At 41.6% G+C, this 18,100-nt stretch overlaps 1 protein-coding gene across 1 annotated transcript; it reads left to right on the forward strand.

Annotated features, from left to right (window-relative positions):
• Nucleotides 1–1,103: 1,103 nt before the first annotated feature.
• Nucleotides 1,104–16,693, forward strand: spra (sepiapterin reductase a). The gene is made up of 3 exons (XM_084325451.1): nucleotides 1,104–2,833; nucleotides 10,361–10,651; nucleotides 15,533–16,693. Exons 1-3 carry the CDS (start codon nucleotides 2,488–2,490, stop codon nucleotides 15,721–15,723), a joined length of 828 nt encoding a protein of 275 aa, XP_084181577.1. The 5' UTR covers nucleotides 1,104–2,487; the 3' UTR covers nucleotides 15,724–16,693.
• The last annotated feature ends 1,407 nt before the right edge of the window (nucleotides 16,694–18,100 follow it).

Here is an 18,100-nt window from a genome sequence, read left to right on the forward strand (position 1 = left end):
CATATCATAGTTAAGTGCATAGTGCAGAGAGGCACAAATTACAGTAAAAGTGCATATAATCAAAGTGCATGATGCACAGAAACACAAAAACAGCACTTCCACAAACCTGACTAATAACACTAATAAACACACCGAAACAAAATAGGATAAAATACAAAACTAGCCTTTGGAGTCATTCAGGCTGCGCACAGCACTGGGGAAGAAGCTCTTAGTAAACCGAGAGGTAGAGCATGTGATAGAGCGGTAACGTCTGCCCGAGGGGAGGGGGACAAAGAGGCCTGCGGCTGGGTGACCAGAGGGGTCGTTGATAATGCCAGAGGCACGGGAAAGCAGCCTGGCACCATAGATCTCTTCTAGAGCTGGCAGGCTAAACCCGATTGTCTTGCGTGCGAGACGCACAATTCTGTTCAGAGATTTCTTCTCCTGGTCTGTGATGTTACCAAACCATATAGTACAGGAGGAAGTAAGAACGCTCTCGAATGACTGACTTTTCAACTTGTTGACAGTGTGGGTGACATCATTCATTCATGGTTCCTTCAAAAGTGTCCAGCAAAAGTATTTCTGTCCAATTTATAAAGGTTACCAATACCACGTTCCCATAGAAAAAGTTACACTGTAATACTCTGACGTCACTTGACAATTTGTGCCTCAGCATTTTGGGTTTAACAGCTCACATTTGACAGTGGGGGTGGAAAATATAACTCAGAGACAAAGCTTTCAGCATTCCAGTTTATCAATTCGTCCTTGTATGAATGGTGTGAGAAACTGTTTCTTAAATGATGTTCCAGGACCCAAAATGGGTCACAGGTCTGTCTCTGATGGGTCCCCACTTGATCAGAGTGACCCCTTACATGGTTACTGGGGTGAGACTGATCTACTCAGTTCAGGTCCCATGTTGGAAAGGTTTGAGAACCTCTGCCCTAGATCTACAAGACCTTTATAGTGTACACATATTGGGGGTCACATCATTAAACTCCATAGCTGTGACCTTCAACCTTGCTGAAAAAACACAATTAGAGCTAAACTAATATCAGATATCTCCATATAAGAAATAAACAATACTTCTGTTCACAAGACATATATCTCCACTGTTTCTTAAATGATGTTCCAGGACCCAAAATGGGTCACAGGTCTGTCTCTGATGGGTCCCCACTTGATCAGAGTGACCCCTTACATGGTTACTGGGGTGAGACTGATCTACTCAGTTCAGGTCCCATGTTGGAAAGGTTTGAGAACCTCTGCCCTAGATCTACAAGACCTTTATAGTGTACACATATTGGGGGTCACATCATTAAACTCCATAGCTGTGACGTTCAACCTTGCTGAAAAAACACAATTAGAGCTAAACTAATATCAGATATCTCCATATAAGAAATAAACAATACTTCTGTTCACAAGACATATATCTCCATTCCACAAGGTTACATCTGAGAAGACCCCAGAGACAAACATTATTAACTGGAAAGATTGTTTGGCTGCACAGGATTATTTACTACATAAAAGGATCCCTTCTCTCCTTGGCCCTGTAGCTAAAACATACTTCATTTGGAACACATGACACATTTTCCCACTGATGAGAATGTGGGATGGGGGTTATGTCATGGTATAATTGCCCTACTGCGATATATATTTTTACTCTTGCTTCATACTTGTTGAAGATGCTCCAAAGCAGAGGGAACGAGGCAACCGTTCGCGTACATAATTGGTGCTTTTCACAGCCATCACACTGTGGCTATAGAGGAGGTCCATGTCCATGTCATGTGCTGATTATCAGGTGCAGATAATCAATGACATGTCCTGGATGTAGGCAGAAATGGAGTATCCTCAATAGAGTGAAAAGAAAATACCACACATGGGTATGGTAATTACACCGTGGTATGACCTCCTCCTATCCCACATTCTCATCAATGGGAAAATCTCTCCTCCTTGCTGCCTTAGGAGCTGCACACTACTGCAATTTTTTTTAAGGCGTTATAGTACAGTACAGTGGCAGTACAGTCGAGTTTTCTGGCAGCATGTGAAGGAAGTAGACATGACCAAACACCATTATGATATATTTAGTTCCAGTCCTCCTCCTGAAACAATGCTATAATAATGTAATACTTAAAATCTTTATTATTCTGAATAAAAAGAAAAGAAAATGACTGATTATTGACTTCTATGTAATGCAATTGTTTGTCAATTCTAAGTAACTAGTGAAAAACCGAGTGCCTATCGTTCAACTAATAAATACTACAACATTTCTAAATGAATACAGAAATGTATTCATGTTTAAACGTTTACCCGGCACAAAATGAAAATACATAATATTGGCATAGTGGCTGTTTAACTGGGGGCGGAACAGGGGGCAGGCCTTGGTGAAGCAACAGGGTGTACAATGTTGGTCATCATGGTCAACAAATCGATTGAAAAGTTTCATATTTGAATAATCTCTATATCCCCTCTTTAAATAGCCACCCCGTTCTGGGTTCACAACATTTCCTCAAGATGCAAGCCGACGTTATTTCCAACACGACAGCGCCAGAAGCCAAAGACCTGGGCAGAGTTCTCTGCGTCATCACCGGTGCATCGCGTGGATTCGGCCGCACCGTGTCTAGGGAGATTTCCCTGCTCTTCAAGCCGAGGTCGGCGCTTGTTTTGGCGGCTCGTTCTGGCGACGACCTGCGGGAGCTCCAAGCCGAATTGGCCGTGTCGGATACGGGAAAGGCAGGCCTGGAGATTCGATGTGTTGTCGCAGATCTTGGGGTGAAAGAAGGCGTGGAGAGTGTCATCGGAGCAGCTAAGAAGCTGTCCTCTGAAGATGTTGAGCACCTTATTTTAGTCAACAATGCTGGTAAGAATAGTAGGCCGAATGCACCTGTTGCAGATTAATTGCATTACAAAGTAAATGTAGACATTTTAAAGGAAAATTCCGTCCATTTTAAGAATGCACACGTTGTTCCTGTGCCTCCCTCGGGAGTCGGGCATCACTATCCTAAAGCTAGGAACCAGAGCCCCCTCAACAACACCGAGGGATGTCACCCGGATGTAAAATCTATAGCTGTATCCCATCAGTGGTGTAAAGAGTAGGCATACTTGAGACATTTTACTTAAGTACAAATACCCTGACACAAAATTACTTTAGTAAAAGTAGGCCAAGCACATTGGTAATCCTACTTAAGTAAAGGTATACATACTTACTTAATGTATTAAAACTAAAAGTGCTTAGTTGCTTACTGGTATTATGGTAGTATTGTTTAAAGGATCATGCCAATATTATCAGAAATGCACTTACTGTCTTCTCCAGATTCGACAAGAAGATAAATACCAATTTCCTATCTGTGTGTTCAGTAGAAAGCTATCTGACTGCAAGCTAGTCTAGAGCTCAGCACAAATTAATAGAAGCGTATATATATATAAACGAGAGCCTATCAGGATGCTAGATCCTAATGTGAAACACTGTGCTGTTGTATGTTAAATACCCTGTTGTATGTCCGTTCTATTTTATAATTCTTAAACAATTTTTTTTTACTGAATCAAACTGTAAACAGAGAGCCTATTGGGATGCTAGATCCTAATGTGAAACACTGTGATTTACCATACCTTGCTAATTTCTTACCCTACCTACTTTCATACACTTCCAATGAAATTCATATGTCGGTTCTATGATGTTAGAGTGATGCTCTGTTGTGAGGAGAAGATGACTTTTGACCTAAATCTTTTCCTTTACTAGCAAAGTTGTTTAACATTCCAGTTACGTACATAGTGAACATCACCGCCTAGCCAAGGTTGATTCTCCTAACTGGGCCATTTTCATCTGATTGAACAATCTTATCACACTTTTTACTGTAACCTTGCTATTTACATTTTTAATTTTTATGCTCGCTTATGCCTGTATTTTTTACTGTTGTATGTCCGTTCTATTTTACCATACCTTGCTATGCTCGCTCATGCCTGTATTTTTTACTGTTGTGAAGCACTTTGAACTGCAACCTCTGTATGAAAAGTGCTATACAAATAAAGTTATTATTATTATTATTATTATTATTATTATTATTATTATTATTATATGGACCAGCTAGCCTAGCTGTTGCAGCCGGATAGCTTTCTATTGAATGCACAGAGAGGAACTTGTTGTTGTCTCACTCTGGAGAAGACGGTACGCAGTTGCACATTTCTCATAATGTTTGTGTGTTCCTTTTATGTACAACTGAATTTCCTAACACTGAAATAGCGATACTATTGTGCACTGTATCGCTGACACTGTTTAGCTGGCCATTAAGAACTCACAACTTTCTTTTAATGTTCCTCACAAAGCTTTTTATCAATCTTAAATTAGTCCTCAATGCTAGTAAAACTAAATGTATGCTGTTCTCCAGAGCCAGAAATGTTGATTATGATGAAGTACATTTATCTACTAACTAAGCAGTTCTAACATTGAGAGGCACAGAGTATACATATCTTGGCTTGTGGCTCGATGAGACATTTTCATTTAAGTTCCATGTGGATATTCTTGCTGCCAAGCTGCGACAGAAAATTGTCTTCCTGTACAGAAATAAATCCAGCTTTCCTGTGATTAGTAGAAAGAGGATTGTTGAAGCTGTTTTCTTATAAATCTTGGACTATGGTGGTGTGATTTTTTTTTTTTTTTTTTCCTTCTTTTTTATAAATTGATCTTTTTCCCCCTCCTTTTTCCTCCAATTTTCTCCCATCCCAATGTTAGTCGTTATGCCAATTCCCAATCCCCTTCCTGGTCGCTGCGCACTTACCCCCCACAGTCGGTCTGGGAGAGTGGAGGCTATCACGTGCTTCCTCCGACACACGTCTAGCCAATCAACCGCTTCTTTTCACCTGGCAGCGCAGACTCTCACTGAGAGGGCGTAGCGTGTGGAAGGATCACACTATCCCACTTAGATCCTATCCGCGCTTAGCAGGCGCCCCGACCGAACTGTAGGAGTCTCTGTTTACAACGACCCGGACCCACCCCGCCAGCTTCTCCCACCCTCTAATACTGCCAATTGTATTAGTGTGAACGGCCAGCCAAGCTGGTGACAACTAGGGGTGGGACGATACATCGATCCAGATCGATACATCGATGTAATTATCAACGATCGAATCGGATCGATGCAATGTAATAAGATCGATTCATATCGAACATAAACAATATAATACATAATAAATGTAGGCCTATACATGATCATGCAACATCAACAAATTGTTGTAGGAACGGTTTGGGAGAGGAAGGTAGGGAGGGGTTTTAGGTTGAGTTTTGAGTTCCAAAAAATGGAGCTTAAAGTTTAAAGCTCAATATATCAAAACGTGGCACTTTACAGTGAACAGGAGGTCTATTTGTATTAAAAACAATAGATTGATTTTCCTTTAAATGTCTGGAAGAGCTCAAAAATACAAATGTCAAATGATATTTTCGTTACCTTTTTTTAGTTGATCTAAATGTTACCGATTGTGTTAAATGGGCATATGATATCATCTCATATCGATTGCAGGCACCTGAATCTAATCTAATCGTATTGTATCATGAGACTTTGTGATATCGGCAAATATCGTATCATTGTCCAAAGAATCGATATCGTATCGTATCATGATGAAACTGGTGATTCCCACCCCTAGTGACAACCCCGGAGCTGTGAGCTGGATTCCAGCGTCTCCGGGGTTGGTGACGAACGCAATCTCCGCTACGCCACCTGACCGCCAATGGTGGTGTGATTTATAGGCATGCTGTGGCTTCAACTCTTTGGACTCTGTCTATCATTCTGCCCTCAGATTTATTATTGGTGACAGATATGTGTCCTTCATGAAAATGTTGGATGGCCTTCTCTGGTTGAAAGGTGTTAACTATCATTGGTCGTTGTTTATTTAAAAAGCTTTTATTGGTAAGCTTCCCTTTACATCACAACACTGTTGGAATCTTGGAACATATTCTATGCATTCAAATGGCTGGTTGGTTCTTAGTAGGGGTGGGAATCACCAGAGGCCTCACGATACGATATTATCACGATACTTAAGTCACGATACGATAGTATTGCGATTCAAAATATATTGCGATATGCTGAGTATTGCGATATTAATATTGTGATTTATTACCTTTTTTCAACTGCAAAAGTAAAACTTTGTCAACATGTTTTATCTAATACAATAAAGTTTTCAGTCTGTTCATCTCACTTCAATCATTTTATTGCAGCAAATGGGATTTTCTCAAGCAGACAGATGTCAACAATGTAATCTGTGTTGCATGTACCTGACAAACTGAACTGTTTGTATTAGTCATATTCCAACTTAACTGAATGCACGCGTGTGTGGACTACTGTACTATTACAGGTATTGAAATGAACAATGCAACTTCCTTATACAAAAATAAGAAAATACAATTTTTTTTTTTTAAATAAATAATAAAATATCGATACTTGGCGTCCTTGTATCAATACAGTATTGCCACGCAAAGTATCGCGATACTACTACGTATCGATATTTTCCCCCAACACTAGTTCTTAGGGTTCCTCGAGTTTGCTCTGAACTAGGAAAAACAGTTTTTTCCTTTGATGCTTCCAACAACTGGAATGCCCTCCTACTCACTCTGAAGTTGGAGGTTCTTCCTTCTCTTGTTGCATTTAAATGAACTCCGACCACTGTGTATCATCTTAACTGATTTTTATTGTTTATTATTTGTTGTGTCTATGAATCTACTGATAACTATTTTGTAAGCTTGTTGTCGCTGTAAATGAGGGTAACCTCAGTGTCTCACAAGTTGAAATAAAGGGTTTGAAATGAAATTAAAATGAAATTAGCCTACCATCAAACTATACCATACAATTTTTTTTAGCCTACCATAAAATCGGAGCGGCGGGTGGAGGTGAGCATGCAAGCAGCAGAGTTTTGGACGTATTGTAGTTTGTTGAGGATTTTGGTGGACGTGCCATACAGAATGCTGTTGCAATAGTCCAGACGGGAAGTGATGAGTGCATGGGTCAGTGTTTCAGCAGCAGGGAAGGATAGTGAGGGGCATAGACGGGCAATGTTCCTGAGGTGGAAGAAGGCGGTTTTTGTGATCTGGTTTACATGCAGGAGGAAGGAAAGGGTGGGGTCAAGAATTATAGTAGGTTGCGGACGTGGGTGGAGGGGGTGACAAATGGAGCCTGGGTGGGGCGGGTCAGGGAATTTGGGCCAATGATGACGAGTAGTTCAGATTTGTCACAGTTGAGTTTAAGAACGTTTTTTTGCATCCAGATTTTTATGTCAAAAAGGCAGGTGATGAGGGTGGAGTGGGTGGCGGCAGTGATGGTCTTGGTGGAAAGGTAGAGCTGTGTGTCATCTGCATAGCAGTGGAATCGGAGGCCATGTTTGCGGATGATCTGTCCAAGTGGGAGAATGTAGAGGATGAACAGCAGGGGACCAAGTACTGAACCCTGGGGGACACCGTGGGGGATCAATAAACGCGATTGATATTTGGGATGGCGATCAGGAATATATACATACGGTGGGGAGGAGAGTGAGACTGTACATTAGGAGGGGGTGGGTGGGAGAGAAATATACATATGTACAGTCTCCTCCCCACCGTATGTATATATTCTCTCCCCACCATATGTATATTTCTCTCCCACCCACCCCCTCCTAATGTACAGTCTCCTCCCCACCGTATGTATATATTCTCTCCCCACCGTATGTATATTTTTCTCCCACCCACCCCCTCCTAATGTACAGTCTCCTCCCCACTGTATGTATATATTCTCTCCCCACCGTATGAATATATACCGCCATCTTTCTCCCGGGTTGGTGTGATCACATGACTGACAAAGCCGTGCAGTGATAGGCCAGAAGTCAGTTCGATTGCATCCAGGCTCGATTGCTTATCCTGTCTGGGTAGCCCGGATGATGGTTTTTTACATCGAATTCTATACACCGCAATTATGCATCGAATTTTTTACATTGAATTTTATTATGCATTCGAATTTTTTACATTGAATTTTAAACATTGCATTTTTTTTCACAGGTAAATTCGGAGCAAAAAAATTCAGATACATGTTTTCAAAGTAATTATTTTCAATGCTATAAATTCGGTGTCTGATCAAATTCAAATACTTCTGTCACTCATTTGCTTCCATACTATTATTTCTTACCTACCGGGACCTGTGCTTAAAGCATGCACTGGACGGGCTGGCTTCACAACAGCCCGCTCCAGGTATAATTTGTTTGGTCATCAGACCTTTGGTTGTGACACCGTCTCTTTTAGTAGACGGGTAATGGCAGTGAGTTTCAGGGCGGGGGGACAAGGCCAGTGGACAGAGAGGAGTTTATGATAGTAGTGATCAGGGGAGAGAGTGAGGAGAGGTTGAAGATTTCATGCCAGTCATGATGGTGGATAGGTCGGATGCTGTGATTTCAGAGAAGGATGAGAGTGGGGGATTTGGAGGTGGGGGAAGGTCGGGTTCCGGATCAGAGACAATGGATGTGGAGGAATTGGCCAGTTGGTTGTGAATTGTGTCAATTTTAGTTTGAAAGTGAGAGAGAAATGAGGTACATTGACTGACAGTGAATGAGTTGGAGATGGTGTCCATGGGTTTGAGGAGTTTGTTTATGGTGGAGAAAAGTATCCTTGGGTTGTTGCTGCCAGATTGTATGATGGAGGAGTAGTGGAAGTAGTGGTACTGTACGTAGGTAGGTACTGTACGTAGGTGCTGTCAATTAGCAAATTTGCAAACCTATTATCAATTATTGGTAAGCAATTCCAAATCAGAAGTCCTTTGAAATGTTTGATGTGACCCAGAATCTAATCACACAAACCACATCCACTAGTGAACAACACTACAGACAGAGTATGAATCATGAGGGGCGACAGTGGCTCAGGAGGTAGAGTGGTTGGATGGAAGGTTCCCGGTTCGATTCCCGTTCCTCCCGAGCAAGACACACAAGACGCACAAAACATACAACCGATGAGCAGGTAGGCACCTTGCATGGTTGCCGCCTCCGTCCGCGTGTGAATATGTGAGGAACAAAAAATTGTAAAGCGCTTTGGATAAAACCGCTATATAAATGCACCATTTACCATTTACCATGAGTTGTTTCCTTAAGTTGAATGACACACTGAAATGCAGTTAGGCAAAAGAAAACGAATAATGATTTAATTTGAAGATTTTATGTTTCTACAATTTCAAGAAGTGGAGTGGTTTATGAAAGCTTGCTATTCGTGCACTGAAGAGAGAGAGGGAGAGGGCACTGAGAGAGGAAGAGACACTGTCAATCTAATTTTTTTTTTTAAAGAACACTCCAACATTATGGCCAGAGTCAGACAAGAAGATAGATACAAATTGAATGGAAGCGTATACGGACCACTAGCCTAGCTTAAAACTCTGGGAAAGGTGTTTTTGCCCAACAGCTAAACTAGCCTGTCTATTAATTTGTGCTAAGCTAGGTTAACTTGCAGCCGGATAGCTTTCTACTGAACGCACAGAAATTGGTATCTATCTTCTTGTCTGACTCTGGAGAAGACTGTAAGCGCATTTCCCATAATGTTGGCATGTTCCTTTAACTCAATCAGTGCCAGGGGTCGCTGTCTACCTTCTAGCTAGAACGCCAGGGCTTTAATCAATGCGGAGACTGCAAAATTTGCGAGTGCTTAAAATATATCTTATATTATAGCTATGGGTCTAATAACACCGTCGATAACACTAATAATACCTTGTCTCTGATGTAATGCAAAAAAAATAATCCAATTATCTGATCGCCATTCCAAATACTGCTCGCGGAGGTCCATCCCACATTGTCCGGCATTGCATTATGAAGGGGGGGCGGGGGGGACAGCATCGCAGATGTATCGTTGTAAACGCTCGTCCTGCCGGAGTATTTAAACCCCGCCCGCACGGCTCAGATCGGCCCAGAAAAGAAACTACACCATTTCTAATGGAGTGCAATACCGACTGGAAGGCGTAGGCGGCGGTATTTGCCCTTTTGCAAGCTCAGACACATTCCCAATGATAACATCAGGCTGGATGGATGAAAAATGAATGGATATAGCTAATAAAAGAAATAACGATTAAAACCCGACTTTTCTCGTGACTGGCGCAGAATGAGTTAATAAAATAAAATAAAAAATCAAAGGCATCAGAAACAAGCCCATTAAACTGCAACTGCTAATATTTCCAAGCGACTTTAAAGGAAGTTTACATTCTTTGGAATAACGTGAATTCCTCAAATCGGTGGCATTCCACTTTTGGCTGTTTTTGTTGTGAAATGGTTATAACTCTAAAATAAGCAACTTGAACTCCGTCGTGGTGAGAGAGCTTGTTTCATTCAACATATTTCTTGGTGTTGTCTGATGGTGTAGCAGCCTGATGTGAAAATATTTTGCCCTCTCCTCTACCTGTCCCAGCCTCTCTAGGCGACGTGTCCCGCTCCACCAAGAGCTTCACCAACATGGCAGAGGTGGACTCCTACCTGTCACTGAACGTCAGCTCGGCCCTCTGCCTCACCGCGGGGGTTCTCCAAGCCTTCCCACAGCGCCCAGGTCTGAGGCGCACTGTGGTCAACGTCTCCTCGCTCTGCGCCCTGCAGCCTTTCCGCTCCTGGGTGCTGTACTGCACCGGCAAGGCTGCCCGTGAGATGATGTTCAGGGTGCTGGCCGAGGAGGAGCCTGACCTCAGGGTTCTCAACTACGCCCCAGGTAGAGTAGACTCATGCCGCCAGTTTGCGTTTTTCTGTGGCTTCCAGGCAAGTTGTGTTACGTCCAGCCTTTGTGGAGGCTGTCCTAGTCCAAGTGTGTCCTAGTCCAACCAGAGAAGGCCATCCAACCTCTGATGTGGGGTGAACTTGTTTCTTTTGGAGCGCATGTCTATAAATCAGTGTGTTTGCATCACAAAAGGTGAAGGGTCAGTGAAATGTCACCAGTTGTAGACTCAGGTATCACAACCGAATCAGCACGATCAGGAGGTGCTACTAAACACGATGTCCAGGAACACTGGGGCGGAGCTAGAAGTGCTCTCCATTGTGACTGGTGAATAAATGTGTCGAGGAATTGTCTCTTGATGACATCATCACTAGAGTTTTGCACAATGCACTTATCTTGCAGTTAAAAAGGCCAACCTAGTGAACAATTTGCACGTTTATATATATGGCACATATGGATGTAATGTTTTTGTAATGTAATGTTTTTTTTGTCATTTTCTATGTATTTGCCTCCTTAATGAATGGCATTTCACATAGTTACATAGTTGAATAACCTGAAAGGGTTGTGAACCCCGACCCCTTCAGTAACAGTATGTCAGTACAAGTCCCGGCAGGAGGTAAAAGAAATAACCAAAGTAAATTATATGTATTAAATAACGGGGAATTTAAACCATACACAAACAATAAGGAAGGGAGAACAAACCAGGAATAATAACACAAGCCAAACAAAACAAGGCAAGGGATAAACACTAACAAACAATAACTCCACTCAACTCAATAGGGAAAAACAAGCAAACGTATGTCTAAGCAGACACAACTAAAAGGCTACCAAACGAAAAGGTGAACCAACCGGTTCACACACACAACCGAATCATTGTGGCATCTCAGGTTTTATCCACCTGCCCCTTGATAAGTAATGGACCTCAGCTGGAGTCAATCAATCAGGAGACTCTACAGGAAGGGGCAGGTGGTACCTGAGAAGGGGAAACAAATGAAAATTATTACAGTAAGTGACTATAGCACCATCAACTATATTATGAATGAAAGATAACTTTCCCATACTAACCTAATGTTTAACATGGTATGACTGAATGTTACAATAAATGCAACAAGCACAATAATAATAACCAACCTACGGTATCTATGTGTCTTGGCATATTGTTTTTGGAATCTATTTACTCATGGCAGTCAGTGAGCACAGATTATCACACTATACTATCACTACACTATACTCCAAGAAGCGCTTCTAATGTGTCTTTGTTTTGCTTAACTAGTTGACAAAACTAAGTTAAGGAAAACTTAGGAAAACAAAAACAAACCACGTGAACTTTGGAAATTACTCAATAATCAACTAGGATGCAGTAAAAAACTTAAAACCAGATTCTCAAACATAAACATAAAAACGGACAACACGCTCATCACAGACAAGCTGGATGTAGCCAATTACTTAAACATTTTCTTCACAAACATAGCCACAACACTGGTAAACAAACTACCCTCCCACTCAGGGCTTTATGGGGTAGAACACATAGTAGCTTACTACAAAAACCTAGGGGTCCGCAAGGACGACTTCAAGCTAGAAATGGTAACAACAGATGAGGTACTCAATAAACTGAGCGCCCTCCAACCTAACAAGGCCACTGGCCATGACAACATCCCCTCCAAATTCCTCAGAGACTCAGCAGCCGCCATCACCCCAATCATCACACACATAATAAACCTCTCCATAAAACAGGGACACGTCCCCAAGGACTTCAAAATTGCGAGGGTGACCCCTCTGCACAAAAAGGGCAGCAAATTAGACCCAGGCAACTACCGCCCTGTTTCTATTCTCACCTCCATCTCGAAAGTCATGGAAAAAATAGTCTACGAACAGGTCGAAAAGTACCTAGCGGAAAAAAATCTAATCTACGAATTCCAATCTGGCTTCAGAACATCCCACTCCACTGACACATGCCTTCTCTATTTGAATGACCACATCAAACAAGAGGTGGACGCAGGCAAATACTGCGGCATGGTCATGCTGGACCTACAAAAGGCCTTTGACACGGTCAATCACTCCATTCTGATTGACAAGCTAAAAGCAATTGGTTTTGATAGTCTATCAGTGAGCTGGATGCAATCCTACCTTGAGGGCAGGGAACAGATGGTGGAGGTAAACGGTACCCTATCCCCCCCTCTCACAGTGAGCTGTGGTGTTCCACAAGGAAGCATACTAGGACCGCTACTGTTCCTAATTTATGCAAATGACATGTCGTCAGCTTGTGACTGCAACTTGTTCCTGTTTGCGGACGACTCAGCCCTGCTGGTCTCTGACAAGAACAAGTTACAGGTTGAAAAAACCCTCAGCTCTGAACTAGGCAGAATCTGCATATGGCTCGCTGATAACAAACTATCATTACACATGGGCAAAACAGAGTCCATTCTCTTCGGTTCAAATAACAAACTCAGCAAGACCGACGGCTTCTCAGTTACAGTGGGTGACAATATTGTCACAAGGAAAGATGAAATTACCTACCTGGGTTCCATCCTAGAGGCTAATCTCTCCTGTGACAAAATGGCATCCAATGTAATAAAAAAAAGTCAACCAACGAACTCGATTCTTGTACCGGATCTCCTCTCTGGTAAACAAGAATACCCTGAAGACTCTGGCAGGAGCACTCATTCAGGGGTACTACGACTATGCTTGCACCTCATGGTACCAAAGCACCTCAAAGGCGCTAAAAACAAAATTACAAACATCTCAAAACAAACTGGTCAGACTACTGCTTGACCTTACTCCTAGAACCCACCTCACCCCTGCCCACTTTGACAACCTAGGATGGCTTAGAGTAGATGACAGAGTACAGCAACTTGCAATGGGCCTGGTCTACAAGATACACTACACGACCAAGGTACCCATGTACATGGCAAAATACTTCCCAAAGGTCAGTGAATACCACGATCACAACACCAGAGGGAGCTCCACAAATCATGTTAAACCCAGATTCGGCTCAAATAAGGGACTAAACACGTTTCGCAATTATGCCACATCAATGTGGAACGCCCTACCCAAAGCTGTAAAGGAATGTGGATCACTACCCACTTTCAAAACCTCTCTCAAGAGACACCTACGGGAGACTACAATGCAACACTGGCCCCTGTAAATATCCTAACCCAACCCCCTCCAATGTACAGTCATTTACCTAGTATGGTCTTGTCAATAGTCCAATGTACAATTTTGTTTGTTTGTACAGAGTCCCCCCCCCCCCCCCCCCCCTCAATGTACAGTTTTGCTTGTTTATACAATGTGCCCCCCCCCACCCACCTCCAATGTAAATTACCCAGTATGGTTGTCAATATCCCAGTGTACCCAACCCCCCCCACCCAACCTCCTCCAATGTACAGTTTCTACGTCAAATGTATATACTCCCTTTTCTTGACTCCTTCTGTATCACAAACAGTACTGTATTTGCAAATCTGGTATGTCATAAATGTATAGATGTAGCAGTACTGACTATCTGTATGTCATGTATGTCATATATGTCCTGATGAATTGAAAATGGGGGACCCTGGTGTAAACAAGACGAAAGTCTTTCTCTGGTCTGCATCCCCTTAACAATTGTGTGTATTGAGCTGTACTGTATTGTACCCATTCTGCAATCTGTTAATAAAGTTTTCAATCAATCAATCAATCAGTTAGTAATTATCATATCAGCTTTCCCTCAGCTGTCATCACCCTGAACTCTGTGCCACGATGACAGCCCCCCCCCTCCCCATACCATATAATTTCTGAACTCTGACTCCATGGCCTAGGCTCTGTTACCCATACCCGTATGAACTTTGAACTCTGTTTCCTATACATGTACAATAATGCTGTATATACCGTATATATATCTATATCTACAGTTTACATTTAGTATGTATTTGTATAGCCCAAAATCACAACAAATTTACAAGTTCTGTACAACAAGTCGATATCTGTAAATATTCCTTACCTACTCTTACCAGTTACGCTGCTGGCCAGTATGACTTACTACCATAGCGTCTTTTTACCTGTATCACTGTACATATTTATACTGCAACTCTGTAGATACATCTGATTAGCACTATACGTCAGTAATACTAATTTATATATTTTATACCCAGTTTAATCACCTGTACATTGTATATTACTATTGCACTTTACTGTTACATTTGCACTCTGGTTGGATGCCAAACTTCCTTTTGTTGTACTGTACTTTTGCTGTATAATTAATACATTTTAATCTAATCTATGCCTTTGGCTAGTAGGAGGCATGCTGTTGAATTATATTTGGGATACAAAATTACATGTGTGATAACAATATGATAACAATACAAGATTTTATAATAGCACAGCATTTTATGACAACAATCTCTCATCCCCCCCACTCATGTGTGACTGTGGTGTAGTGGTTAACACTGTCGCCTCACAGCTAGAAGATCCTGGGTTCGATTCCCACTTGGGGACCAGGTCGCTGTGTTGCCAGTTACCCAGGTGGGGTATCTCCCAGGCCTTTCTGTGTGGAGTTTCCATTTTCTCCCTGTACTCAAGGGTTTCCCCTCCCGATAAGATAAACTCGATGGAAAAACATGCACAACAGATCGCTAACGCTGTCGTGTCCCTGACGAAGACGGACAGGAGCACTTGGATTGGTCCCCGGGCGCGGCGCACGCTGCAGCCCTTGTCTGCTCCCGGCTGCCCTTGGGGGGGAAGGACGACGGGATGGGAAGTGCAGAGAATATTTCATCAGCGACTCAATGCATGTGTGTGTGTGTGTTCCTGTGGGTCGCATGTGTGTGTTAAAAGAAATCTGCATGACAAATAAAGACTTCTTCTTCTTCTTCTTCCTCTTCCTCCCCCCCCCCCCCCACCCAGGACCTCTGGATACGGACATGCAGGTGCAGGCCAGAACCAGCACAGGTGACCTCAATGTCAGGGAGTCCTTCTCAGTCATGTTCGAGCAAGGCCAGCTGCTTACCTGTGAGGTCTCCTGTGCTAAACTAATGAAGGTGCTGCTTGAGGACAACTACACATCCGGGGCTCACCTCGACTTCTACGACCTGTAGAAAGAGCCCGGGCGTAGGATTGTCTTCAAATCAAATCAAATGTATTTGTAAGGCCCGACAACACGTGTTAATGTCCCCATGTGCCAGACACGTCTTCTTTAAACAAGTCAAGAAGAAATAACAATAAATCAAGAAGAAAACAAAAACACCATGAAGTCCAAAAAAAATGTAATAGATGAATGCAACACTCCCAGACATACCCCAGGCGAAGGTAAGGAAAAACTCACTAAAACCTAGCAATGGGAAAAAATGCACCACAGGCAATGTGGAGGAGAGAAACCTTAGAAGGGCCGTTCAAGGGGGCATCTCCCTTCTTAGATGTCTTCATTTAGTTTGTTTAATTATGACTATGTGAGATTATGTAACCGATGTATGGGTTAAACCTTGTTCTGGACTGGGAAGATTACATTTCTCAATGTACCTCGCCATTGGAAAAGTAGTCTTGGACCAGTTCCCGTGTGGAGCATAACAATTCCCAAGCTCAAAGCACATCTTTAATGAATGGGAACAAAATGTATAACTGGAAATACATCTTTCCCTAATACACAGTTCATTCCAAATATTGTGTGAATTCCTACATAGTGGCTACTTATTTAACCAAATGTTTATTATATTATATGATTCATGCTGTTTATGAATATACAATTATCTCCCGGTTTACTTTACTGCTGACCTCTTCTGAATTCAAATAAACTGCTTAGGGTAACTTTCATTCTGATCAGAGTAGGCCTATCCTCGTTTCTTAGTAGACGTCATGGCAGTAGACTCCACCTTTACTTTCTTAGTGTTTTTTTTAATATTTATTAGACCAAGTGCATTCATTAGATTAGATTTGATATTGTTATTGCATTTCTCCAGGTAATGCTTGTGACTATTTTTTACGAGGGGAATCCAGACACTTTTGTTTTGTAAAAATTAACCTCAAGTGGCTTTTGAAACTGTACATTTGCTAAATAAATGGAATATCTTTGTGTACAATATATCTCGTCAACTGTTTTGCTTCACTGGCAAGAATCCTAATTGTTTGGTTTTATTTTGTATGTTCTTGTATAATAATTCAAAGCATGAAACTAATTTCTTCCATAACTGGCCTCAGAGGCTAGTAGATTAAGAATTTCACAGCCCTATTTCATTCCTTAGCCATCAAAGCCATTTTAGAATAGAAAATATTTATTGAACACAGGTTGGCTACTAGCTTGGATTTGTTTGAAGATGACAATGCTGCAGCAACATCAAATAATAATTCATAATAATTCATTACATTTATATAATAATAATAATACACTTTATTTGTATAGCACTTTTCATACAGAAGTTGCAGTTCAAACAACAGTAAAGAATACAGGCATAAGCGAGCATAAAAAAGATAGAGAGGTAGCAAGGTAAGGTAAATCACAGTATTTCACATTAGGATCTAGCATCCCAATAGGCCTTTCTGTTTACAGTTAAAATTCAGTAATACAAATAATAAAAATAGAATAGACAGAGTAAAAACAAAGTGCGGTTGGATTCAGTTTAAAAATAGGCTAAAAATGATAAAATACAACGGACATACAACAGGGTATTTAACAGCAGTGCATCAGTAAGAAGTAAAAAGTGTGATAAAATAGTTCAATTTTGAATGACAACAGACCAGTGCTCTTAAAATTCCAGTGCATAGAACCGACACATGCATTTGATAGGAAGTGTAGGTAGGGTAAGAATAGTGCAGGTAAAGTACAATTTGTGTCAGGATATCCTTGATGTTTTATTTAAATGCCTGAGCAAAGAGATGGGTTTTAAGCTGTCTTTTGACGATGTCTAGCGAGTTGGCTTCCCTGATGTTTTGGGGTAGTTTGTTCCATAGTTTTGGGGCATAGTTGATAAAGGCTGCATTACCGATCCTCTTTTGACTGTTTCTGGGAGCCTCTAGTAGTCCAGCAGCTGATGATCGCAGTGTTCTTACTGGCCTGTAATTTATTAGAGTGTTGGCGATGTAGCTAGGTCCCTGTCCATTTAGAGCTTTGTATGTAAGGAGAAGGACCTTGAAGTCAATTCTAAATGTTACAGGAAGCCAGTGTAGAGCATAAGACTCGACTAATGTGCTCTCTTCTAGATATAGCGCTTTTCTAGACACTCAAAGCGCTCCCCACAACGTAGGGTGGAAATTGCCTCCTGCACCACCACTGGTAGCACCCAACCTTTCACTACAAATGAAAGACCATCTTAAAAACGGAATGGCAAATGAAAAGCTATATAAGATCTGATGAATCACAATTGTATGGATAATTTTGTACCTTTAATTAAAGACTTCTTGACAGATTATCTGATTTGCGTCACATCAATGGGCAGAATAAATATATATATTTTTTAAATGTTATTACCAACGTTTCTATAT

This window comes from Notolepis coatsorum (genome assembly GCF_963971535.1).
Source record: "Notolepis coatsorum genome assembly, chromosome: 11".
In the NCBI taxonomy this organism is placed as follows: Eukaryota; Metazoa; Chordata; class Actinopteri; order Aulopiformes; family Paralepididae; genus Notolepis; species Notolepis coatsorum.